The sequence below is a fragment of the Sceloporus undulatus genome, chromosome 7 (genome assembly GCF_019175285.1).
Source record: "Sceloporus undulatus isolate JIND9_A2432 ecotype Alabama chromosome 7, SceUnd_v1.1, whole genome shotgun sequence".
In the NCBI taxonomy this organism is placed as follows: Eukaryota; Metazoa; Chordata; class Lepidosauria; order Squamata; family Phrynosomatidae; genus Sceloporus; species Sceloporus undulatus.
Genome location: NC_056528.1, coordinates 735,027 through 760,918, shown reverse-complemented (window position 1 = coordinate 760,918; position 25,892 = coordinate 735,027). Strand labels below are relative to the sequence as shown.

At 52.2% G+C, this 25,892-nt stretch overlaps 1 protein-coding gene across 1 annotated transcript in view; it reads right to left on the bottom strand.

Moving 5' to 3' along the window:
- HSPG2 (heparan sulfate proteoglycan 2) overlaps positions 1–25,892 on the bottom strand; it is an 88,042-nt gene that overhangs the window by 9,507 nt on the left and 52,643 nt on the right. The window contains 44 exon segments of the mRNA XM_042477854.1: positions 189–305; positions 486–633; positions 855–967; positions 1,053–1,319; positions 1,909–2,006; positions 2,709–2,886; positions 3,051–3,311; positions 3,506–3,685; positions 3,941–4,133; positions 4,904–5,085; positions 5,293–5,427; positions 5,976–6,116; positions 6,499–6,637; positions 6,862–7,004; positions 7,732–7,870; positions 8,648–8,799; positions 9,290–9,428; positions 10,135–10,286; positions 10,536–10,674; positions 10,801–10,955; positions 11,243–11,384; positions 11,742–11,893; positions 11,990–12,119; positions 12,218–12,369; positions 12,499–12,631; positions 12,779–12,921; positions 13,588–13,726; positions 14,078–14,229; positions 14,952–15,087; positions 15,588–15,730; positions 16,266–16,418; positions 17,105–17,227; positions 17,711–17,770; positions 18,671–18,851; positions 19,566–19,666; positions 19,872–19,982; positions 20,533–20,706; positions 21,174–21,232; positions 21,597–21,683; positions 21,814–21,941; positions 22,207–22,320; positions 22,416–22,646; positions 23,114–23,194; positions 23,392–23,484. Coding sequence (XP_042333788.1) covers positions 189–305; positions 486–633; positions 855–967; positions 1,053–1,319; positions 1,909–2,006; positions 2,709–2,886; positions 3,051–3,311; positions 3,506–3,685; positions 3,941–4,133; positions 4,904–5,085; positions 5,293–5,427; positions 5,976–6,116; positions 6,499–6,637; positions 6,862–7,004; positions 7,732–7,870; positions 8,648–8,799; positions 9,290–9,428; positions 10,135–10,286; positions 10,536–10,674; positions 10,801–10,955; positions 11,243–11,384; positions 11,742–11,893; positions 11,990–12,119; positions 12,218–12,369; positions 12,499–12,631; positions 12,779–12,921; positions 13,588–13,726; positions 14,078–14,229; positions 14,952–15,087; positions 15,588–15,730; positions 16,266–16,418; positions 17,105–17,227; positions 17,711–17,770; positions 18,671–18,851; positions 19,566–19,666; positions 19,872–19,982; positions 20,533–20,706; positions 21,174–21,232; positions 21,597–21,683; positions 21,814–21,941; positions 22,207–22,320; positions 22,416–22,646; positions 23,114–23,194; positions 23,392–23,484 — 6,289 coding nt within the window.

Below are 25,892 nucleotides of genomic sequence, written 5' to 3'. Positions count from 1 at the left end.
ACTCCAGCTGTGCTAACTGGGGAATTCAGGGAGCTAGAGTCCCCAAAAGTCATGTTCCCCAGCTGTGGATCTGCGCTTCCCAAAGAATCCCAGGACTCTGCCTTCTGGGGACCTCCACTGTAGGATGGCACCAGTGGCATCAACGGTGTTGTTGGGCTTCCCTCATCCACCCCACATCTTCCTCTTACCATCAGGTGTCTCTGGCCGAAAGGTGATCTCAATGGCAAAGGTCTTGTAGGCATCCTTCATGGTGGGCAGGACGAGGAAGGACTGAGGACTCTGGGTAAAATAGGGAACCACCCGCTCTGCAAGCAAAGGAAGGGCAGAAAATGTCAACCTGGAAGGGCAAATCCTCCCACTTGTGCCCCAATGAAACCAGCTGGATTTCATCTTTCCATGCGTAATGCTTCAGTTGCTCTCTTCCTTGTTTTTACTCCTCTCTGGTGAAACTGGCACAAGACCAGAAGCACCCTCAAGGCACTCACCTCGCACTTTGAGCATGGAGAAGGCCGTCACCTTCCCTTGCCGGTTGGACGCGGTACAGACGTAAATGCCTGTGTCCTCCGGCTGGGCGGAGGGGATGCTCAGGACATTACCCTCTATGCGAACATTTTCGGGGAGGTCTCCTTCCAGCTGGAGACACAAAGACACAATGGGACTCTCAGCGGCTTTGCCCAGAACCCTTGGCAGCTCTTCCTAACAGTCAGCCCAGCAAGCAATGCCATGTGGCTCTGCCTGTACCACACTGTTGCTTATCTCTGATTCTGCACTTCAGGGGCCTGTGCTGATCTGCCTCCTGTCCCCAAAAGGCCCTGCCTGCTTCCCCAAAGGACCCTCTGTCCTTCCATGGCTACCTTTGTCCAGGCGATGTCTGGCACAGGGAAGCCAGAGGCCAAGCAGGGGAAGACCACTGTGGATCCCGCAGAGACCTCCTTGACTTCAGGCTGTGCTGCGATTTGAGGGACAGCTGTGAGGAAAGAAGGCAGGCTCATGAGTCTTGGGTGGAGGGCACTCCAACACTGAGATATGTCTGTGTGTCCGGCCGCCCTTACACTGGACATGCAGGATGATGTGGGACTGGACCGTGCCAACATTGTTGGTGGCTGTGCAGCGGTACTGCCCGGCGTCGCTCTGCTCCACCCGCTCGATCTTCACCATGCCGCCGTTCACCAGCACTCCCGGCCGCAGCCACCCCCCAACTTTGCTCCAAGTGACCTGAGGCTTGGGGTCTCCAAATGCCAAGCACTCAAACTCCACGGCATTCCCCGCCAGGACTGTCTGCACCGACGTCCGAATGTTGATCATCACTTTGGGCAGGGCTGCAGGGAGGAAGGGAGAAGTGATGGGCCCTTGAATGGGGGGAGCCAAACATCTTGGCTCAGAAGAGGGGGCCCATAACCCAGACGGTTGGCTTTAGCCCCATGGGACGCTGAAGGGGCCATGGCAGACTCTTTGCTCCTTCCCAGAGTCCCAAGCTGAGTCTTTTCCTCTAGCGACCATTGGCTCCCACATCAGTGGGGCTTTGAATCCCCTCCATAGATGAGGTCTCCAAAGTTCAGAACCTGTTTTGGGTGTCCTATTTAGCTCCTCCAGGCTACAGCCCAGATTTAACATTATTGATATGGAAGCCACTTAGTCTTTCAGGGCCAAGGTGTGATTAGGGGGCGAATGTGAGAATCCCTAGTGTTTACTCGGTTATGTTGCCCAAGAGGCAAGAGCAGGGCGAACTGTTGGCATAGCTGATTAAATAAATTCAGGAAGAGCCCAGTGGCTGCCGAGATGCCAGGATGAGCATCTCCTCTCCTTTTTGGTTGACGGTCTATGTATCTGCCTCCACCAGATAGTAAAAACCATCTGGGCTCAGCACATCTTTCTGGGGTGGCAGAGGGAGGTCAGTTAGCAACTTACCCTGGACCATCAGCCTGACCCTGTCCTGGGCCTGGCCAGAGGGGCCACTTGCTCGGCAGACGTAAACCCCTTGGCAGCTCCGGTCCAGCTTCTCAATCCTGCAGGGAAAAACAACAATGGAGTTGGTGAGCAGGAGAAAGGAGCCATCCCAGTTTGCTCACTGCATCCTTCTCCCCAAACAACACAAGCTCAAACACACACACATATATATTCTGGCCTGCTCCCATGTGCCACAAAAGGGATATTCATTCCCTGCTGGTCTGGTCTGCTAAGCTCCTCACTCCCCGGGAGACTCTCACTCAGATCGCTCTAAAGGTAAAAAGGTAAAGGTAGTCCCTTGACATGAATGTCAAGGGGGTGGTGCTCATCTCCGTTTCTAAACCGAAGAGCCAGCGTTGTCTGAGGACTGCTGCAGTGCCCATGTGGCCAGCATGACTGCACTGAACACTGTTACCTTCCCACTGAGAAGTGGTACCTATCTATCTACTTGCATTTCATGCTTTCGAACTGCTAGGTTGGTAGAAGCTGGGACTAGCGATGGGAGCTAACCCTGTCATGTGGCACTTGGGCCTCAAATTGCCAACCCTCCGATCATCAGAACTGTAATCTTAACCACTAAGCCACTGCATCCCTATAGAGTTTGCTCTACAGGGCCCAATTCTGCATGATGCAAAGTGACACACAAACACACAAGGCATCATCTCCCCCTCATTCACCACAACAGGATCCTCCGTCCTACTCAAAGGCACCACACTCCTCCATCCTCCACATTTCTGGGTCTCCCACTCACCCATCCTTACCTGAGCACACCGTTGTTGATGCTGTGGCTGGCGGGCAGCTCTCCGTCCTCTTTGAACCACTCAATCTGTGCCCGGGGGTCTCCAGCCACGGAGCACACGAACTCTGCCGTCCCGCCAATGGCCTTTGTGTCGCTCTGTGGGGTCACCTGGACAGAGAGCGGTCCTTCTCCAGGGGCACCTGCAAAAGGGTGGGGTGAAGAGACCAAACCCCTTACTAGAACCCTCTTTATGACTTTTACATATTTATTTAATTGTGGACACACTTCTTTCAGGATCCCCAGTTCCTTCTCTCTAAACTAGAGACCACCTGCTTTCCCGCCACCCACCATAAAACCCCCTCACCTTGCACCCGGACCTGGGCCAGAGCTTCAGCAGAGCCCACCCGGTTGCTGACGTGGCAGCGGTACGTCCCCGAATCATGAGGTGTGGTGGGGCGCATGTGCAGGATGCCCTCGCGCACCACGGCGTGTCCAGGGAGGCTGCCGTTGACCTTGGTCCACTCATAGCGCAGGGGCGGCGTGCCGTGTGCCAGGCATTGCAGCTGCACCACGTCTCCTGCTTGCACCGTGGCTGCGTCTGGGAGGCTGGTGGCATATGGTGGCGCTGGTGGGGGGGCAGAGGAGAAAGGTCAGTGGCTGTTGGGGTCAGGGCCCTGAACCCTTGCCTCTCAGAAGAGGCTCAGATGGCAATGATGGCTGGGTGGGATGGGACCCTCTAGGCTTCCTTGAAAACAGCTTTGAGGTGGCACTGTCATCCTTCCCCCCCCCCCCAACAAAAAAAGCACAGTCCACACTTACTCTCCACATCCAGCATGATGAAGGCCTCAGTGAAGCCAGCGGAGTTGGTGGCATTGCAGATGTACTGGCCAGAGTCTTGTTGGGCCACGCGGGGAATGACCAAGGTGTCATTCACGATCTGGTGCTGCCACGGCAAGGGGGCCCTCAGCTTGGACCAGTGGATGGTGGGAGTGGGCTGGCCTGGGGAGCAGAAAGGGAAGGAAACTGGATCTAGCCAAGACCTGCATGCAAGCAACCCAATGCACTCTTCATCCAGAGAAGCATAGCGGTCAACATGCTACACATTGGTCAGAGCTTGGAAAAGTCTCCTTTTGTGAATGACAACTTTTTTTAAAAAAGAAAGGAACTTTCCTAAACTTTGCTAATTTATCTTCCATCTCCTCCCAAGCCCAAGCATGGCCGTGTCTCCACCAGTACAGAAACCCTGCTTCTTACCTGTGGCAGAGCAATGGAGCCGCGCTGTCTCCCCAGCCACCACGGTCTGCGTCGGATGCGCATGGATTTCGGGCACCCCTGGCCTCCCGTGGCTGGCCTCCACGCTCACCTCCACCTGCACCTCCGCTGTGCCCAGGCTGTTCTGCGCCATGCAGACGTAGGTGCCGGCGTCTTCCAGCTTGGCAAATGGGATCTTGGGGGCAGAGGGCAGACAGTGAGGTTCATGGCTCCAATTGGGGGATGGAGCTTGCCCTGTCTATGGGGCCAAAGGGACCAGGACTCTGAGGAGACCAGGAGCCACTTCAAAGTAGGAGTGGAGACATATGGGGGACATATGGGAAGGGCATGATACATTGCACCCCTGTGTAGTTGAGGAAGGACAGCGAGAGACATGCCCAGGAGCAAATGTAGGAGGTTCACGCATTAAACACCCCACAGTGGCCAGTGAGACATTTCTGGGAAGCTCACCAGCAGGATAGGAGACTTCTGCAAACTGTATTCTAAGATATTCTGCTTCTGAATATCTCAGGCTTCACTGGTGGCTGGTGCTTTCCACCAAAGTGGAGCAAGAAACCTATTCCAGATGTAAGCCCAAATATTAAAGGACTTAACCAGGATGCTGAAGCTTGCCTATAAAATAGCTCCAGCAAAGGCAGAATTTTAGAGCTGGGACCAAGGGCCATCTAGTTCAAACCTTGCCAGTGCAGGAATCCATTGCTAAAATATCCCTCAAACAGTGCTTCTACCATCAGAACCTCCTTTCTTCTCCTGTGCAACCATTTGTTTCAAACTACCTCAAACCCTGGATACTGCCTTCAACATTTAGGCATTGCCCCAGTCAATAACCAACTTGACGCCTCGGCCCTGAGTGTCTCTGGTATGGCTCTCTGAGCATCAGGCTGTAAATAACAACATGGCTTTGAGGAGGGTTTGCTGCCATCATCCCATGTGCTTCTGACTCACCCTCAGCACGGCGACGCCCTCCAGGGGCATGAGCGTCTGGTGCTCCACCTTCTGCCGGACACCCACCCTGCTCCATCGCACAAGTGGCCGGGGTTCGCCGGAGCCATAGCAGTCCAGGCTGATGGATTTGCCGGCCTTCACTTGCAGAGAGCCCTGGGGGATCACTGAGACTGTGGGGGGCCCTGGGAGAAACGGAAGAGGCACCCCATTGCAGAAGCGGCTGCAGACTAAGCCCAGAACGGCTGTCCCAGACCTTGGCATCTCACCTGACCTCCAACCCCCCTGCACCCAACACCCATAGAGGCGTGCAAAAGTTGGGTTTAGAGGAAGGATGATATCAGCAAACTAGGTGCTATCTTTCCCCATGGTGGGCCTGTTTCCTCACATACCTTGCACCATCAGGTTGACCACACTGTTGGCGATCCCAAAGCGATTGGATGCCACACAGCGGTAGGGGCCCTGGTTCTGGGGCTGGGCATTGGAGACAGTGACCACAGATCCATTGGGGCTGATCTTCACGTTATCTGTAGAGGGATTTTTGGGGGAAGGTGAGAGAGGAGGAGGAAGATAGACATTTCCTTAGCTACCCAGTGCTCAGAAATGGTCATCGTCCTGAGACAGGTCTCATATTGTTTCCTCTCCATCAGGCTGCAAATGCTCAGCTCCCTCAAGCTTTCCTCTTCTGTTTAGTTCTCCATCCCTCTTATCATCCTGGTTGCCCTTCCTTGAACCTGCTCCCACTTATCTATATCCTTCTGAAAAGGAGATGCCCAGAACTGAACACAAGGCTCTCGATGAGGTCTGGCAAGTACAGTCTAATGGCCCTTGGGGTTCCTTCCAACTCCTTCAGATCTTGCACTTGCAACACAAGTGTCTCCACTAAGGAAAACAGGCCTCCCTTGAAACTGGTTTGTCTTCCAAGGAGCCCTTGGGATCACTGGGGGCTCCTGATGGGTCTGAAGGCTTGACCAAATGACCCTTGGGACCCCTTCCTCTCTGACTCTTTCTCACTGGACAAAAGGGATGCTGACCACCTTTTGGCTTCGATGGGATCTGAGGTTCCCTTCCTCACCTTGCACCTGGTTCTTGGGCAGCTTCCAGGAGATCTCAATGGGTTGAGCCCCGTCATGGATGCGGCACTTGAAGGAGATGTTGGCCCCTTTGCGCACAGCGGTGCTGTGAGGGTCAATGGAGATGATGGGGCTCTGCAGACCTGTGGGCAGATGGCAGAGGGTGGAGGTAGCATGGATCCAACCCCCTTGCAACCAGCCAGCCAGCTTAGGAAGGGGCTGACTCCACTTTGGACTGTAGTACGAACTTTGGAGGAGCCATGCAAAGTGCTGAGAGCCAGCATGGTGTTGCAACTGGAGTGTCAGCCAGAGACTCTGGGAGACTGTCTGGGTGAACGTGAGCAAGTCGAATTATTTTCTGAGTCTTAAAGGAAGACCCTGGCAATCCCCCTCTGAAGCAATCTGGCCAAGAAAACCCTTGGGTCCACATGTCTGGTGCAGCAGCCTGTTTGCTTGACCAGACACCCCCAGCCACCCTTATGGGGGACCCCTTACTCCTGTTCCCCTCAGGGACCCATAACTTACGTGAGGCTGCGCTGGCGCTGGCCAAGACGGAGACCGTGAAGGAAGCCTCTTGCGGATGAGCTCCACTGGTCATCCGGCAGACGTATTCCCCCGAGTCGGATGGGGTGAGCTGGATGAGCAGCAGGCGAGCATTGGCTATCTATGGGTACAAGAAAAAGGGATTAGGTGAGGTGTTGGTTTTGGGGAGGTCTCCAAACATCTTTCTTCCCTCATCTCCTTCAACTCCTGCCCACATTCTCTCATGTGTGCCCACATCCGGTGCCAATGCAACCCCATTACCCACAATGTTTATGGGCCCCTGGTACATGGGTGACTCCATTTCCAGTCTTCCCCAAAGCTTTTGGGGCCAGGCCATCTCCTCACCCGGTGACCGGTGGGCAGGGGACCCTCCCGTCGATACCACATGAAGGTGGTGTGTGGCTGCTCGGGGGCGATGCATGTGAGCTCCAAGCTTTGCCCTTCCACAACAGAGGATGACGAAGGTTCGATCCTCAGAGCGCCGGACGCTGCGGGAAAAGAGGAGAAAGCAAGAAGTCAGGAAAGATCCAGCACATTTCCAAAAAACATTTGTGTTTATTAGTATGTAGCACCTTTGAGACAGAGAGAAAGAAAGAAGATGGTAGCATGAGCTTTTCTAGACTTGAGCCTCCTTCTTCAGTAGGGAGTCCCAGGGAGAAAGAGAGAGAAGGTGGAGGGTCCCAGGGAAGGAGGCTCAAGTCTATGAAAGCTCATGCTATCAACTTCTCTCTTTCTTCAGTTAGTCTCAGAAGTGCTACAAGATCCCTTTGCATACTGATGTTCCAGATTAACACAACTAGGTCTTTGTGTTTATTAGTTACATTTCTATTTTCAGTCCAGTATCGATCTCCTAAGTCCCAGTCTAACCCTTTTATTTAGGGGTGGGGTGGAGCTAAATTTGGCTGTCCCAAGGTCTCAGTCTGTCCCTCTGTGGTTGCCAAATGGCCATGTCCTCTTCACACATGACACCATATCCTGCTTCTCTTAAGGCACCACTGCAAGACACATGCTAAAATACAGCCAGTGTTTTGGGCACCACACACCATTGCAACAACACAGCCTTTGAGAATGTCTTTGGAATTGAAACCAGCTGTTGGGAGGTTTCTCACCCTTGCTCCAACCATTATACCACACTTTCTTCCCACATCCTCAACATCTGCAGACAGAGAGGCCAGAACTGCAGCCACACAGATTTCGGAGAGGGGTGGTACTCACGGTGAGAGGGGCTCTCTCCATCTTGGACGGTCACCACCAGCGCGGCCTCCTGGGTGACCGTGGGGCCGCTGACCCGGCAGACGTACTCCCCTGAATTGGCCGAGGAGACCTGGGGGATGCGCAGGCGGGTGCCAGAGACCTGTGGCCAAGAGTATAAGCTGTTGGCTCTGTGCAGATGGCATGGGCGCAAGGTGGCCTGATCTAGCCCCACATCCACGTTTTGAGCCCACTCCCTTCACATCAAGACCTTCAGACATTCCCTTCTGGGTGAATGAAACGGCCAGACCATGAGCAAAAGACATGCAGGTCTGCAGACATCTAGCCTTTCATGGCTCTATTCCCCTCAAGCCTGTCTCCTCCAGATGGGTTGGACTCCAACACCCATAATCCCCAAGAGTCCAGCACATCTGAAGGAGAGATCTGGGTGATAATCACACAGGTGCTTCTCCAGAACTGTTTTTGCTGCTCTCAGTCTATCACAGGCAATCGCAACCTGCCAAAAGCATCCTCTTTTCTGGCTGAAATAGGAGATACCCACCACTCTTGAAAACATCCAGAAATGAGATTCTCCTTTAAAATAGCAATAGCAAGTACATTTCTACACCGCTAAGCACTCCCTTAGTGGTTTACAATGTGTAAGCTAATAAAGAAGGTCTGTGTAGCTATGGCTTGCTCCCAAATCCCAAACATCCCAAAAATTAGTTCTATAAAACCAGCCAGTTCAATTTTTAGGGGTTTTGGGGGGTACGGTGGGATGATGTCTTGTAGGTCTTGGGGGAGCAGCAAGTCATCTCACAATTAACCCCAGATTTAGCCCTCTCCTGGCTGAAGTTTTCCCATCTCTCCAGCACCTATGCTCACAGGTCTATGGGAAGGTGGGCTTCACCCCACAGAAACCTGGTCTTTCCTTGTGTACCTGGTGGTTGGGCGGAAGAGGCTCTCCTCTCTTGAACCAGGTGACTTTGGGCTGCGGCTGTCCGGCCACAAGGCAGTTGAGCTCCAGCATCTGTCCTTCCGCAAGCGAAGTGGAAGAGGACTCGATCCGCACCGGGGGTACAACCCCAGGAGCTATTGGGGGCACAGGAGGGTCTCCGTTAGTAGTCTCCAACCATGCCAACCCATTCCGACTCCCTCCAAGCTGCCCTGTGGCACCCTTTCGTCTAAGCCCTGGTGTTGATTTCCCCTCACTATCCAATGCTGAAGCCAAGAGCAGGTAATGCAGTACCACAAGCGGCAGGTGACTTGAGCATGTGCAGAGTGCATTTGAGACCTTGAGCAGAGGGAAGGCGGCAGCATGTTCCAAATTGTAAGAGTTGGGTCCTCTTTCCTCTCATTTTGGGTGGTTAATTTCAAGAGATGAGTTTAGGAAACGCCTCCACACTGCCAAGAAGTAAAGATGCAGACCAACCCTGCAGCTGCACACATTTAGGATGGAGGCATATGGCAAAGGGAAGGCACTCCCCTGAAAAAACCTTCTCCAAAACAGGAACTGGTCCTTGGGGAGGAAGGTGTTGCTTTCCTCACCCTTACCCATAGCCATCCCCAACGAAGGGCATACCTGGAGCCAAACCATTCCTGCTAGGGATGTTGACGATAACCGAGGCCTCCAGTGGCGCAGCCCCATCGCTGACGTAGCAGACGTACTCGCCCGAATCTGACGCCGTGGCTTGTAGGATTCGGAGGCGGGATCCCAGGATCTGCTCAAAGGAGGAAAAACCCACATCAGGAGAGATGGACAGGACCTTTCCCTTTGCATAGCCCTCCCTGCAAGCTCTCTGGAGGCAAAGAGGGCTGTTTTTATGGCCAATTTGCCCCGCAAGTTATTCCTCCTGCTTGGCTTTTTGGCAATGGATGGAAAGAATCCTCCTAGTTCTGGGGTCAGGAGTGTATGGCCCTTGGGCGGCATGCAGTCCCCAGGGTCCTATATGGTGGACCTGAAGTCCCACCAGAGTCCCTTGAAGCCCCCAGGCTCCCTATTGATGTTGACCCCAAATCCTTCAAAGCCTCATTTGCCCACTACCTGGCACCACAAGGTAAGGGCTATCATGGTGTCGTGGACTGAGAGTTTGACCAAGACTCTGGGTGACCAGGGGTCATCTCCTGGCTTGAACCTGAAAACCTCCAGAATGGCTTTGGGCAAGTCACCCTCTTCTCTGACCCTACGAGGACAACCAAAGCCCCTCTCAAGAAATATTACCAAGAAAACCCTCAGAGAAGCAGTCATCATTAAGTCAGAGATATTTGACAACCGGTGTAGTGTAGGGATCGGAGTAAGGGACTATAGCTCCAGGAGCCCAGGGACACAAGACAACAGTGACCCTCACTCCTTACTCAGTTGCCCACCCCTCTCTGATCAGTTTGTCATGTCCTACAGAACGTTCCCTGGTTGTCCCCCCCCTTTACCTGGCTGTTGACCGGCAGGGCGCCCCCTCGCTTGTACCACATGACCCTGGCCTGGGACTGACCGGCCACCAGGCAGTTCAGGTCCACAGTCTGTCCCTCGACAAGGGAGGCCGAGGAGGTCTCAATCCGGATTGGCGGAGTGACCCCGACAGCTTGAAAGTGGAACAGAGAGAGACTGGTTAAATGGGGTTTGGTAATAATGTTCAATGGGGAAATTACTTTTCTTGGATTACGAGTCCCAGCGTTTCTGAGGTCCTTGGAGTTGTGGTTCAAGAAGCATCCCAAGCTCTGAAAAGCATTGACCCGCTGACCATGCTTCTGCCACCTGACGGGAGATGTGTGTTCTCATCTGCCCTATACCCTGCCCCTCCTCAACCCCTTTCTATGGGTCAAAGACTTACAATAGGAAGAGTCCTGCCCGCCCTGGATGGTGACAATCAAGGAGGCTTCATGGACCGCCGTGCCGTTGGAGACGCGGCAGACGTACTCCCCGGAGTCAGCAGCTGAAGCCTGAGGGATGCGTAGGAGGAGACCCGAGATCTGCAGGGTGAGCAGAGGCAAAGTTGGGGAGAGCCTTGGAAGGGGACGCCATGGGGGATGCCTATGTGTGTGCGATGGACAGGCCCGACATCCAGCATTTTGATGGACCAATGCAGATATCCATACCTGGTGCCTGGCAGGGAGGACCCCTCCTCGCTTGTACCAGGTCACCCTGGCCTGAGAAACAGGGCTGGCGACGATGCACTTCAAGTCCAGCGTGTGGCCCTCGGCCGGAGAAGTCGAGGAAGACTCGATCCGCACTGGCAGAGTCACCCCAGCAGCTGCGTCCGCCACAAAGGAAAGGGGACAAGAGTTGGTGCAAGATTTATTATTATTATTATTATTATTATTATTATTATTATTATTAAGCTTTAATGTTTAATTTGCTGATTTGCTATTTAATTTTTGTGTTTGACCGCTGCCTCTCTCTGTTATTTGCATTCAGAAAGTATCAAGGAAGCCGATATTCAACATGCAAACTCATCCTCCCAACTTTTCACTCTCATTATTGCTTATAAAGTTTTGTGGAAGTAATACACCGTCACTGATAGTTAGATGAATGACTTACGGAAAGAGTCGGTGCCACCGTGGTGGATGGTGACAAAGACAGAGGCTTCCTGGGAGGACACGGCGTCGTACGTGACGCGGCAAATGTATTCGCCAGAATCGGCCGGAGTGACCCTGACCAACCGCAGCCGGGATCCAAAGGTCTGGGAAGGCAATAACATTGTTTTTCTTACCACCTCAAAATCTCAGTCAGTCAACCACAGGACTTTTCACCTGTCGGTCACTTGATTCAATTTGTGTAAATCTGGCACACAAATGGTTGTACAGTGCATAAGGAAGCATTATTTTTTTAAGACAGTGCATAGTTGTATCATAGCAAGAGGCATCCATTGCTTGGAGAAGTTCCTTTTTAGATGACGACTCCCATCTGGAAGTCATCTGACAAAGGAACTTTTCCAAGCTCTGGCATCACTTTGGCACAGACCTCTCAAGCTTTCTCTCTAGACTTTTCCGGGAAAGATGCATATATTCTCTTGGTGCAATAGGTGGGATTCTTATACCTGGTGGTTGGCTGGCAGGGCGCCACCACGCTTGTACCACGTAACGGTTGAATGCTCCGGTCGGGCGATGACACAGTCGAGCTCCAGGGTCTGCCCTTCAGCGACATGTGGGGAGGAGGCCTCAATCCGCATGGAAGGAGTGATACTTAAGTCTGGAAACGGATGGGATGCGGGAGAGAGAGCAATGTGAAGAGACCAAACCTAGTATGAGACCAAACCTATGCGGTGTGTCCAGTTCCAAAGCTTACCGGAAGAGGATCCAGTGGTGGAGACGAGGACAGAGGTCTCCCTGACGATCGAATCCAGACTGACCCGGCAGATGTATTCACCTGAGTCGGCCGGAGAGGCCTGGGGGATGCGGAGGTGGGAGCCAGAGACCTGTTGGCAAACAGAGAAGGCATGCTCAGGACATGGAAGGAACCACAGCCTCATTGCTCAGCTACCTGATATCCTGGTTTTCCCATTAGCCTCCATACCTGGTGACCGGGGGGGAGAGACCCCCCTCTCTTGTACCACGTCACAGTGGTCTGCGTCTGGCCCGCCACCACGCAATTCAGGTCCAGAGTCTGTCCTTCCACAACGGAGGGGGATGAGGACTCGATCCTCAGTGGAGGAGTGACCCCTGAGGCTGAAAGGACAGGTTGTGTAAGGTTTATTTAGGCACATAGGGTAGTGGTCAGACAGCGAAGTGAAGGGCATGCGTTTTTTAAATCCAACAATGAAAGCACACTGGGGGGAAACTAAATGTCGCGCTCACTTTGCGAGGTGCTGTAGATGGTGACCACAATGGACGCCTCTTGGACCACGCCATCAGCCCCGCTGGCCCGGCAGACGTATTCTCCCGAGTCAGACGCTGTGGCTTCTGGGATGCGCAGGTGGGAGCCAAAAATCTGAAATGAGACAAATGGAGGAAGATGGAAATGGGGCAACATAATAGGGAAGTCATTGCTCTTGACCACAGGCAGAGAAGACAGAGAAGTGGAGGTGGCAATCATCCTGGTACCTCCCTCTGGTTTCGCGTCCCGTGATGTCCATACCTTGTGGTTGGCCGGGAGTGACCCTCCACGTTTGTACCAAGTGACCCTTGGCCGCGACTGGCTGGCAACAACGCAGTTCAGGTCCAAGGCTTGGCCCTCGGTGATAGACGGCGAAGCGGATTCGATCCTGACCGGAGGAGCATCTGACAAGAAGGTGAGAGGTCCTCTGCTTGAACCAACTCCACAAAAAGCCTATTTAATCCTCTACATCCCACACCATGAACCCTGTTTCCGTCTGAAGATGGCCAGATAATTCTGGGGAACTCCTAAGTGGGGCAGGAACCTGGAAGGGCTCTCCTCCTGTTTGCAATCTGTACCTTGAGGCTCAGTTAAGGTTGAGAGACATGGGTCTGAGTTGCTACCATTAATAAATACTCAGTATTTGCCAACTTTCTTGCAAACCTCAGGAAAGCATGACAGCCATTGCGGTGCAGTGGTTAAAAGTGCTGGACTGGGACTTGGGAGATCTGGGCTCTAGTCTTCACAATGAACCATAGAACTCAATGGGTCTCTTTTCCAGACTAACTTATCTCTCCCTACTCACAGGAGAAAATCTCATTGTAGTAAAGGGTGGAATGTAAATGTAATTGCTGAATGAGTAACAAACGAAGCGAAGCGAATGGGGTATGGTTCATTTCTTCTTACCAGGGGAATCTGTTCATCTCCATTCCCATCTTTCCCTTCTCAGAAGAGTGCAATGACCCAGGCTACACCATAAGACCTCTGGGGAGTTGGTGGCTGGGATCCCATCACCTTAGCATCTCAGGGGCCCAGTTCAATGGGGGACAGAAACACCTGCTCCACCTTACCATGAGAGGAACCGTGTCCGTGTTGGACGATAACCGTGATCGAGGCTTCCTTGGGTCCAGCATCGTTGCTGACGCGGCAGACATATTCGCCCGAGTCGGCGGCAGAGATCTGCAGAAGGCGCAGGACGGGGCCATAGACCTGGCAGATGAGAGACAGTGGCATTTCTTTGTGTCAAGCAAGGGGCAATGGGTACTAGCCATTGGAGGTCAAGAAGGTCTCTGCTTCCTGATTTGAATGGTCCAGCCTCTGCATTGGCTTCTCTGTAATGCACTGGACTACAGATCCTAACTACAATTGGCATAATCTAATCTTATTTAATTTTATATCCACTTCCCACAACCCTCAGCGAACAGGACTACTGGTGATTATGGGGTTTGTAGTCCAACACATCTCAAGGAGAGGGGAGGCTGTTATGCTCCCTTACCCACTCCCAGGAACAGAGGAGATGGTAGAAAGGCCTTTGGGGCATATGGAGGCCATATCTCCTACCTGATGGTTGGCTGGCAGGGCTCCCCCTCGGCGGTACCACGTGACGGGAGCCGTGGACTGGCTGGACACGATGCAGTTCAGGTCCAGGGTCTGTCCTTCCACCACGGAGGAGGATGAAGACTCGATCTTGACCGTCGGTGACATCCCAGCAGCTGGGCAAACAAGCAAACCAAGAGGTAGGGAGTTCCAGAGACTGATGCCTTTCTGAACCCCAGATGCTTTGGATGATGGGATCCATCACTCCCAGACACTATGGTCACAATAATGGTGAGTGTTCTAGCCAACCAAACATGCAGGATTTGGGAAAGGCCGAGCTAAACAGGCTCAAATTCCAGAAGCTCTCTCCTTGTGAGTCAGTGACTTGTGCAAACCCCTGTTTCTGAACTCCGTGGATCATGTTTTTGCACATGGCTGAAGGCTAACAAGGTATCAGAAGAAGGGGAAGGCTTAGAAATAACTCATTAGGAATTATTTGGCTACTAGTAATCCATTACAGTGGGCCCTTGGTGTCCATTAGAGTTTGGTTGAATCCTTGGATAAGAAATCCGTGGATATGGAGGGTTGACTATAATCTTTTTAAAACATATTTTACTCTTTTAATAGCTAGTGATTTTAACATTGTAATAAATATAATAATAATAAGATGTGTTCTTTGAATCATTAAAACACCAACAGCATCCACTGACCCTTTCTCTTTACTCCAGTATGTTACTGGCTGTTCTTAGTCCTTAATACTATTGTTGAATTTAAGCATTAAGCAGTCAATCAAGTCACAGCACTGGTTCCAATTTTGGTAAATGCTGGCGAACATCTTTCTTTAACCATTTCGTGTTATTGTGTTGATGCCAGAGTGAATGTTTCCAAGCCCACGTACCTCGGAGGACCACCACCTCGATCCTCGCTCGGCCGACCCCTGAAGGACTGCTACCTACACACAAGTAGACCCCTCCATCAGCGACCGTGATGGAAGGAATCACCAAAGTGGCGATGTCTGTCCTCTCCGCACGAGACTGCGAGCAGAAAGGAGAAGTGTCGGGAACACATTTCACAACGCCACACACTTTCCCCCGACCACCAAAAATGCCACGGATGGGGAGTGGGCATGGAAAGCACCACTGACCCGCCAAGAGGAGGCTTGGGGATACTTTTCCATTGGAGACACACAGGGGAAAAAGTTATAGAGGAAAGGGACAGACATCAGGCAGGGAAAGGAGGGAGATGCTGGGCACTGAGAAGCAGAGGAGGGTTATGCAAGGTGTGTGTAAGTGTGAGTGCATTGAGAAATACCTGCTGGATCTCCTGGATCCGCTGCTGGAGAGCCTCCAGGCTGCTCCCTTGGAAGTGGAAGAAGCCAAAGACAGAGAGAGCCTGGCCAAGGAGAGAAGAAGGAGAGAAAGAGGAAGGGAAGGAAATTTGGATGACCAGAGGCAAGAGAAGGAAGAGGAAGAGGAGGAGGAAAAGAGAGCCGGGGAAGAGGAAGAGATGATATCTCAGCATCCTGGAGCATTACCTGTGGGGGCAAGCTGCCGCCTTGCTTCTCCCAGGTGATGGAGGCCACAGGGGACCCGGCGGCCCGGCAGTACAGCCTAACAGTGCTGCCCTCCTGCACCTCTGTCCGTTCTGGGCTCACCTGGACTTGCGGCACACTGGCGCCTGGCAAAGAGCAGAGTGCCTTTTCAGGATGCTTTCTGTTGTCTGCATGCCCCCATTCCTTCTTCCCCTTCCCAAAGGAGGAATGGTCTCTTTTGGAGGACCCCAGGTACAGCCATTCACTTTGCAAACAAGGTCCCAGGTGACTCCTACACTGTCTAACCCACTGTCAACTTTCCTAATGCCGCAACCCTTTAATATAGTTTCTCATGTTGTGGTGACCCCCCCACCATAAAATTATTTATAGAACAGATATTAAAATATGTTTTCCGATGGTCTTAGATCCCCAAAGGGGTTGCAACCCACAGGTTGAGAACCACTTGTCTAACCTTACAAAACGACAAGGGGTCTTTCAGGCAGTACTGGTTTTGGGTTGACCGTGAAGTCCAAATAGCCCTGCCCCCCAGTTTAGTTCCAGAAACGCTGTCTGTGTGTTGCTTGTGATGCTCTCCATCCTCATCCCAGGAGGAGACATTGGTGGAGCACAGATAGATTCAGACTCAGGGGTCCCCAACCCGCTCCCACCAGCGCCACGTACTGTGCACTTGCAGGAACGCCCGGGCCATGTGTTGTCCAGCGCTGTTGCGCACGCGGCACAAGTACTGGGACTCGTCGGAAGGCTCAGCTGCTGGGAAGCGAAGGATGGGGCCCTGAATAATGGCCTTGGGAGAAATAACGCCCCCAGGTCCTCCTAGGGAAGAGAGAAGAGGGGAGGTAAACCAGGAGCAAGCGTGGAGTAGTGGTTTAAGCACTGGACTATAGCTCTGGAGACAAGGGTTTGGTCCCCACTTGGCCATGAAACTTAAGTCACACTCTCTCAGCCTCAGGGGAAGGCAATGGCAAACCTCCTCTGAACAAAGTGGGCCAAGAGAGCACCATGATAGGGCCGCCATAAGATGGAAATGACTTGCAGGCACACAACACAAACACAAAAGAAACAGAGGCTAAGGGGAAGCAGTGGGAGGAGGAGGAGGATCAAACCATTCTTCCTCCTCCTCCTTTTTTCCATCATCATCATCATCATCATCATCATCATCATCATCATTATCATCACCATCATCATCTGTACCCACCTTCCTCAGAAAACCAGGACTCAAATTGCACATACTAAATGTATCAAATCCGCAGCTTGCAAATTAAAACAAACACGGCGTAGTTAAAAACATAGCAGAATAAACCAATATGGGATTGTTTCCTACATGTTTAGTTCAAAATCTTTAAAAGCGACCTCTTTTCCTCCATCATGGCTCTACCTTCTTAAGGCCGCAGGGTTTGTCTTGGTGGCCTCCAGAGACCCCCACCCCAACCTTCCCCTCTCCCGAAGGGGTCTTTCTGCCCCAAGAGGAGAGACAGAGCCACAGCTATGGCAGTGCTTACCGATCCATTCCACGGTGGGTTCTGGGCTTCCGGTCGCGATGCAGCGGAACTCGGCCGGCTGTCCTGGCTGGACGCTCAGCTGGGAGGGCTCAATGGTGGCCATCGGCTGGACGGCTGCTGTGACTACAGTAGGACAGAAGAGGAAGGGTTAAGGAGAACTGGTGGAGAAGGCAGAGATCTGGCCCAGTAGCCCATGGCAATGCCAGAGAAGTGTGAGATGCACAACACACACCACCAAGATCACAGATGCAGGAAACCAACCGTGCCACCATGCGCGTGCAAACGGAGATGCGGCAGCCTTCTAGAAATGAAAACGTGCCCAAAATGAAGCAGCAGTTCTGACCCCACAACTCATGGCACTCTGGGGCATGGAAGGCAGCCCCACTGTTTGCTTGCTCCATATGACCAAAGCATGCAGGGACTGTATACATGGGATGGCAAGAAGTAGTGATGCATCCACATGCCAGAGCAACCCAGGAAGGAGGACGAGGAGGAAGAGGAAGAGGAGGAGGAAGTCCAAAGAGCCCCAGCACCCTTGGTGGAACTGGCACCCGCAGCAATGGGCGCGAGGGCAGGGGCATGCGGTGGGAGGCCAAACCGACTTACAGGGCCTGTGGCCTTCTACCACTTCTACAGGTCCATAGAACATCTGGGTCTTGGATGGAGCTAAAAACAAGGGACAGCGTTGAAGAGAGGACTGGGAGAGAACAAAGCCACACGTCCACTTGAGCTGGAACCATTCCCTGGGTTTATAAGGGGTCATCAGGACAGGAGAGAGCCAGCGTGGCATAGTGGGGTGAGCATAGGACTGTGTCTCTGGGTTCAAATCCTCGCTCAGTCATGGAAACCCAATGGGTCCCTCTTTCAGCCTCAGAGGAAGGGTGAACATCCTATGATGAAATCTGCCCAAGAAAACTCTACCTTAGGGTCTCCATAAATCAGAAATGACTCGGAGGCAGACAAAACCAACAACATCAGGTTAGTAGGTTGGTCGTTGCTTAAGAGGAACCATCACCTTGGAGGACTTGGCTCTAAATCAGTGGCTGAGAACCTCTGGAACTCCAGATATTTTGTGATTTCAATGTCTCAATCCCTTACCATTGACAAGGCTGGGTGGGGCTGATGCAAACCGAAGGCACCAAAATCTGGAGGACGCGTTTTTTGCAAAGAGACTGTTTGCAGCTGGCAAACACCACTTGGACAATGCAGTGTCCAAGGTCGTTAGCATTGCTCCCCAAAACAGCCATCTGGAGGGTTTGGCTCAAATGGAGATCTTGACCAAGACAAGCGGGGAAAGAGGACTCAACAAACAGCTCCTTCTCCAAGGGCAAAGAAAGGCCATTAGCCCAGTTTGCTTTCAGACATTCTCTCCATATTATCATTTCCTTGACGTTCCCCATGCAAGCGTGAATAGAAATTATAACCCCAATTTGTGACCAGAGAAGTGTGTAACCAAGGTGTCTTGGAGTCTGTAGGGGTGTGTGTATGTGTGCGCTTAAGCTGTGCCCATTGCAGTGGAGCAGACCGAAATTGAAATAATGCCACCACCATCACGGCTTTTCCTACCTTGGACGTAGAGGGTGGCAATGCCTTCATCCATGTCGAACATATTTGAACCGGTGCAGATGTAAATCCCAGCATCCTCTGGCTGGACGTTGCGGATGGTCAGGATGCCGTTGAAGTCCATGGCCCGGCTGGGCAGCTTCCCGTTGTTCTGCCGCGTCCAGACCAAGGTGTACGCAGGGGACTGTGGGGACGAGTAAAAGGATAAATGGGTGTTAGTTCTGAGACCTCGCCCTCCAGAAAAGGCCTGAGTCACAACTAAGGAGACCCTTCTTTATAAAGCAAAGTGTGTACTCTTTCAGCTCTCCAAGGGCCAGAATGACTTTCAGAGAAGTCCCCAGGGCTTGCATTCTGGGATGGGCAGAGGATGAGACCAAAAACAACCGGTCAACTTGTAGCTCAGTGTTGTAACTCAGAGCTCCTTGGAGAAGCATTTCAGCCTGAGAGAATGGGGGATTTAAATCTAAATAAATAAGAAAGTTGGGGACATACCCAATGATGGGAAATGGCTTTGGAAGTCCCAGAGGGCCAGCTGCCGCTGGGGCATTTCAAGCCAGAAGGGAGAAGGAAGCAAACCAGGGCCAGAGAACAAATGGCTCCAAAGCCATGGGACTCAACACTCGACAGTAGTCTTTCCATTCCTATCATATGGGGTGGGTAAAATAAGGCCCTATTTGTTGGCATTTCTGGCCATTTGTGCAGCCCAAAGTATGACCCAGGGGCAGAAAAGCTGCTGCAGTTGCCTAGACCTGCTTCCAGTCTTCTCTAGCAACCTGGATCTTGCCCATGAAAGCCAGGCCAATACTGCAGAGCTACCTTTGACCAACAAGGTAAAGCCTGGCTTCTGTCTGGAAGTGGGACCCATTCTTGGGATTGGGGTTGCAGGAGGGAGGCCCACCTTGCTCTTTGCTGTGCAAACGAAGGTCACATCGCCCCCGGCCCTGACGCTCTGCACCTTCTGCTCTTCCACCGTCACTGTGATGGGTTTGCTGGGGGACTCTGTCTCCGCAAAGAGAAAGAGAAAGAGGAGTGAGACATGAGATGTGAGACATGACTCTCTAGTGGGCTCTATAGCACAGCAACAAGGAACAACCAGCCAATTCAGCAAGTTACAATCTTCCCAACTAAAAAAGACAGACGTTTGCAAATTCTGCAGCCCTTCCAGTTCTCCTGGCCACAAGAGATGTTTCGTGGCATTCCTCACCTGTGACGACCACCTCGGCCCGGCTGGTGTTGGTGTACAGTGGGTTGCGGCAGGTGCAAACGTAGACGCCGGCTTCGGAGGGCTGGATGCTAGGGAAGTAGAGCTCCACACCTGGATGGCAGCATGGAGGGACACATTAGCAGCAGCCCCACAAGCACAGCTGAGCCACAGGTACCTCAATGGCAAGTGGGGGTACTAAGGGGCTAAGCCCAATGGGATCTGCAGCCTTGACTCTAATTTTGTATTAACTTTGGCTTCAGTTGACTTTGACCTTTATTGGCTTGACTTCCCTTGACACAGACTTGGCAACAGCTCTGAAGTGACTTTGACTACACTTGACGTTGACTTCATCCAACACTGACTTCAATTGCACTGACTTTCATTAACCTGACTTTGCTTGGTATAGACGTCTAAGGCATTATTGGAAAGCCAGGCCAAGATAGCACCCTCTTGTGTTACAATGTCTTTGCTAAGTCACTACACGAACTACAGGCTGCTCCCTTATACTGAGTCACTCCTTTGGACTAGTATGATCTACCTTATTCTTACCGGCAGCTCTGCTTCCCAAACCTGGTACCTATAAATGTTTTAGCTGGTGATCCTTGTGGCAACTGAACGTAGGTCAGCAAGTGCTTCCAATGAGCCAGCCATAGGACCTCACCTTGCTGCCTCCGCTGGGCAGTGCTTGGCACTGGGCGCCCATCTTCCCGGGACCAGTAGAAATAATGGGGAGGTGCCCCACTAACGTGGCAGCGGAGGGTCACTGCACTGCCTTCAGAGACGGCCGAACGTGGCGGGTGCACTTGCACAATGAGGGGTGGCTGGTCTGGACGGCCTGAGAGGAAGAGGAGAGAGGGTCAGTACTAAGGAGGCTAGGAATGCCAGAACATGGAAATATGATCTTGTTTTGGACTACAGAATCCCCAGCCACCATTTCTGCTGGCTGTGAAAGGTTCAACAGCAATGGCAAACTTCCTCTGAAAATATCTTGCTAAGAAAATTCCATGATAGTATTGCCTTAGGACTGCTATAAGTCACTGGGTAGTTACTACACAGGATCAGACATTGAACTGAGGAACACAACCAGGGAGGGCAGGAGGGTGCTATTGCCCCCATACCCTTCTCAGGGGCTTCCCAGACACAACTGGTGGTCTAATGTGCAAAACAAAATCCCAGACTAGAAACACAGCTGAGCAGATCCAGCAGAGCTCTATTATTTCATGGGGCAACCATGTTCTGTTCAAAACCCAGCATGTTCAATGCATCTGCACACGCATGCCTTGCTGCATGGGTCTCACTTACCCAGAGGTACACACTTCTGTCCTCGGATGTTGGGGTTCCCCACATAACCTGCAGCACACCTAAGAAAGAAGGAAGAAACACCGGTTGAGGATCCACGTGGCTGGACTACAGACCAGCCTGGTGACTACAAAGCAATGGGTCTGACGGGTGAGTTAACCATTCTCTGTTAGTGGTTTTGGACTATGACTCCCAGACAGTCAGGCTGGAGCATTCTTGGAGTCATCATCCCCAAAAGCAACTTTCCCAAGCTTTAGAGCTAGGGAAAATGATGCCAATGGCACAGAGGGTGAACCCATGACCGGTTGGATTAGTGCTCTGGGGAGTTGAGTTTCTCATGTGAACTGAAACCTTTACGGATGGAGACATGGCGATGCCAGTGTTGCACCACAGAGCTCTGTGTTTCCAAGCAATGGTCACACTCACTGTTCACAGTATTGCCCTGTGTAGCCCGGGTCACAGGCAGTGCAGCGGTACCCTCCGCCTTCAAGGCTCTCGCACGTCCGGGAAAATCTGGGAGGAAGAAAGCAACGCCTTCACTGAGTCCATGCCCAAAACAAGCCCGGTCCACCCCAACGTTGGGCTGCTCCAAATCCCTTCAGTTTTTTTCCTCTGCAGCCCCCATGGAGAACCCTGGACTTACTGGTTCTCAGGATTGGGCAATGGGCAGGCGCAGGGCTGGCAGTCCTCAGGGGTGCCGGCTGTGGCATCGCCATAGAAGCCAGGGGCGCACTGTTCACAGAATTCACCGGCAGCATGGTGCAAGCAGTTCTAGGGAGGGAAAAGGACAAAACATGGGTTATTTCAGGGAGGGATACTGGTGGAGCCTTTCCAACAGAGGCTGGATGGGGTTATTTGGTGGTGGATTCCTGCATGGCAGGGGGTTGGAAGAGGGTGCCCTTGGGGTGCCTTCAAACTCAAGAACTGCATGATTCCTTCTGTCTTATTGCTTAAATTTACAGGGCAGGTCTGAAGAAAAAAGCAGTAACTTTGCAGGTAGTTTTTGAGGGCCATGATCTAGGGTTGATTTGCTCACCGAACAGGCCCCGGTCTCTGGGTGGCAGGAGTCGGAGTGCCCATTGCATTCACACAGCGCACAGTTGCCCAAGTAGAGGCCGCCCCCAGTACGGGTATAACCGGCGGCACAGTCCTTTAGCAGAGAAAGAGGAAGAAGGTTTAGCCTTGTTAGTTTACCTTTAGTTCCCCCCCCATAAGCCCAGTTTGGCCCTGGTCAACTTAGCTCACCTGGCAGGAAAGCCCTTGGTACCCAGGTGGGCACCGGCACTCTTCCACCTCCAGAGCCCGAGGCAGGCTGGTGTAGGTGGGTACGGCCGTCTCCATGCTGACGCCGGTGATGCCCGCTGAGAGCATGTCCGTGGAGTAAGTGGCCCGGATGAGGATCTCGTCCAGGTCGGCCAGAGCCATCATCAGGTGTTCCCGGGTGGCCGACTGACCGTCCGGACGCTTCCAGAATTGCTGCAGGGGAGAGAAGTGGAAGATTGCAAAGAGAGAGTTGCAAGCATCAGTGGCGCATCCCACATGGATTTCTATGGCTAAGCAGGGATTCGAACCCTGGTCTCCCTGGATCTTAGTCCAACACTCAAAGCACTACACGATGTGCGCTGAACTCTACATCTACCAAATTTGGGCTTACTGCCTTGGAGGGACCCTTTACAGTTCATAACCAAGGAGCCATAGCAGATAAGACTCTGCTCCCATGTCCTCCAGCTCCCAACACAATTGACTCTGCCTGATGCTGGAAATGCATGCTTCCCCTGTGTCTGGAGACCCTTCCCAAAATTAAAACAGGGAAGGGCTTCCCTCTGCCCCTCTGCCTCCAGCTGGCAATGTCTGTATACTTTGTCAAAAACCCATGTTTGCGGCAGCGGAAGACATGGGGTTTTAACGTAGGTATGAAACTCAAGAAAAGTCCCAGGTCTTACCTCCCGGAAGACGACCTCAAAGCTCTTGCGTTCCCGGGGCCTGAGCTCAGACAGGTAAGCCACCAAGGTGATGTCGTTTCCCTGGATGGACGACAACAGGGAAACAGAGCCATTTTTATTTATTACATTTATTATTATATCATTCATTCATTCATTCATCCTGACAGTAAAACCTCAACAAAGAGGAGGGTTCCCGACCCCACACTCCTAAAGTCCCAGGGATCCTTGTCCCCTCTATCCCCTTTTCCCTGGCCACCCCAGCTGCTCCTCCGTCTTACAGTGATCTGCACATCGGCATCCGGCAACGGGGTGCCTCTTCCACCAGCGTTGTAGGAAAGAGTATACCGAAGGCGGCCGCCGTAGGAGCCAACCTATAAAGAAGACAAGAAGAGAAAGACCAGCTTGCAAACCCCCCTTTTGCTTTGAGGTGCACCCCAGGATTGCCACCAAAGAATAGGATAAACTGTTTATTCATTTACTTAAATCAAGAATTTATTTTGTACCTTTGTATCCTGTCCTTTCCTTCCCCCCCATAAGCTCTTCCCTTCCACTTTGATCCTCATCCCAACCCTGCAAGGTAGGCTCTCACTGATCTCCATTCATCAAATCAATAGGAATTATTAAAATGCACAGCTTAATAAGTCCTATTGATTTGCGCATCTTAATAAGTCCTATTGACCTGATGCATCTTTATCCTGCCTCTCTTACAATGAACTTGTGAGCATATATTTTCTCTTCCCTGGCGATCTTATTATCGCAGCCACTCAGTGATGTAGGTTAAGTTGGAGAACTTTGTTTTTTGGACAAGAACTACCACTTTCCCCTAAAGCCCTAAGAATAGCTCCTGCTGGGACCTGCAGTCCCTCTTGGCTGCTCCATGAAGACCCCAAGAAAAGGTTACCTTATCTCCCAGGAAGGCCTTGGGCAGCTCCCAGTAGAAAGTAACTTCGGGAAGGAGAGAGAAACCCTTGTAGAGAAGCCAGTGCTGAGACAGAAAGAGGCGAGAAGGAGATGGGACACTCGAGTCAGAAGATGGTAATGTCACCATAAAGCCAGCAGGTAGGAAACCATTGGTACCCAGGTGGGCACCAAAGCAAGAGGTAGGTAAACCAATGCCTCTGAAGCACAAACCAAGCTAGAGGGTGGCACATCCAAGACATGTCTGATGGACTCTCCAGAGTTTGGGTAAGTTCCTTTTTTCGGATGGAAGTCATCTGAAAAAAGGGATTTCCCCAAACATTGCCCTCTGTTGAACCAAACATGCATCAACTGCCAGGCAGCCATTTAACCAGCCCTTCCAAGGAAAGCCATTGCAACACATATAAAGATAGGGGTTACCAAAACAGCTTTGGGGGAGATGGAATGAGTAAAGGAAGGGACCAGTTTCCCTCCTTGGTGGCCTTTTATCCACCACTCGGTATCAAAGAGGCAAGAGAGTGGCAATGCCCTCTTTACCACCAGATTGTGCCCTCAAAATGCCAAGAAGTGTGGCTGTTGTGCCCCATCAGGAGGACAGTGTGGCTGTTGTGCCCCATCAGTGGTTTCAGAGACATCCCAAATGAATTTGGGTTGCCTGTCGTCCATCTCTATGTGAGGGGAACAGGAGAGAATCTGCAATATGCTTCCTTTCAGAGATGCAGTTTCAAAGAAATGTGAAAACAACCACAACATCATCACTGCAGAGCAAACAAGTTTCATATATCGCACCTCCAAGCTGAGTGAAAGAAACATTAGCACAGAGAGCTTTTTGTAAACACTTTGCCACTGATCTCAGAGCAATACCATTCTGCCACAAAGACATTCCTGCCCCTCACTCTATTCCTGACAATGGTGGGTTTGCCATCCACATGGCAGAACCCCAGCACCCAAGGGCACCTCTTCTTAACACATGTAGACACCTGTGCATGCCCACTGCCCTGGCTGCATGCAAGATGCCACCTTCCCCTCCTGCACATGGGTACCTTGCTGGCCTCAGATGCCCCGAGGGAGGGTTGGGAGGAAGCAACCAGGTTGATGGAGGAGTCCTGGACCCGTCCAGAGAGAGGCCTTTCTCCTTGGGTCTTCAGGCAGAGAGAAGATGCAAGAGAAAGTCCGTCATACAGTGGAAAGGAGGGAAAGCGAGAGAGGGGGTGAAGGTTGTGGAAGGAAGGAAGGAAGGGAGGAGGAAATGTGGAAGAGGTTGAGAAGGAAGGAAGGAAGGAAGGAAGGAAAGTGGAAGAGGTTGGGAAGGAAGGAAGGAAGGAAGGAAGGAAGGAAGGAAGGAAGGAAGGAAGGTTCAGCTCCGTACCTGATGGCGCAACAAGCCAGGAGCGGCGGAGAGGGAAGGAGGGAGCCGAGCGGCTCTGGCGGAGGAGGAGAGAGGTGGGCCGTGGGGAGCAAAGGGGGCCTGGACTCTTGTGAGGGGAGGGGGCTTGGGGGTGCTGCCACCCTCCTTGGGGGCAGAAGCATCCAGGCCAGAAGGGGCCACTGCCCGCTTTTTGGTAAAGCCGGAGAGCATCTCCCAGATCTCAGCGTCCTGTCTCATCTGGGCATCCTGGTCCTGAAGGAGAAGCAGAGACGGAGAGAAGCCAAAGGCAAGAGGGACAGAGGAGAGAGGAGTGAGAGAAGAAGATGGAGGGAGGCCAGCACTTGGGGAGTTGAAGCATAGGGAAAACCCCACAGAGGAGAAAAGTCAGGGGACAACTTTGGTCAGTAACCAAAGACCCCCAACCAGCCTGCCTCAGATGGCTGGGAAGCCATGGAAAAGTGAATCTGAAATGGCTGGGTGGATCTGTCCAAT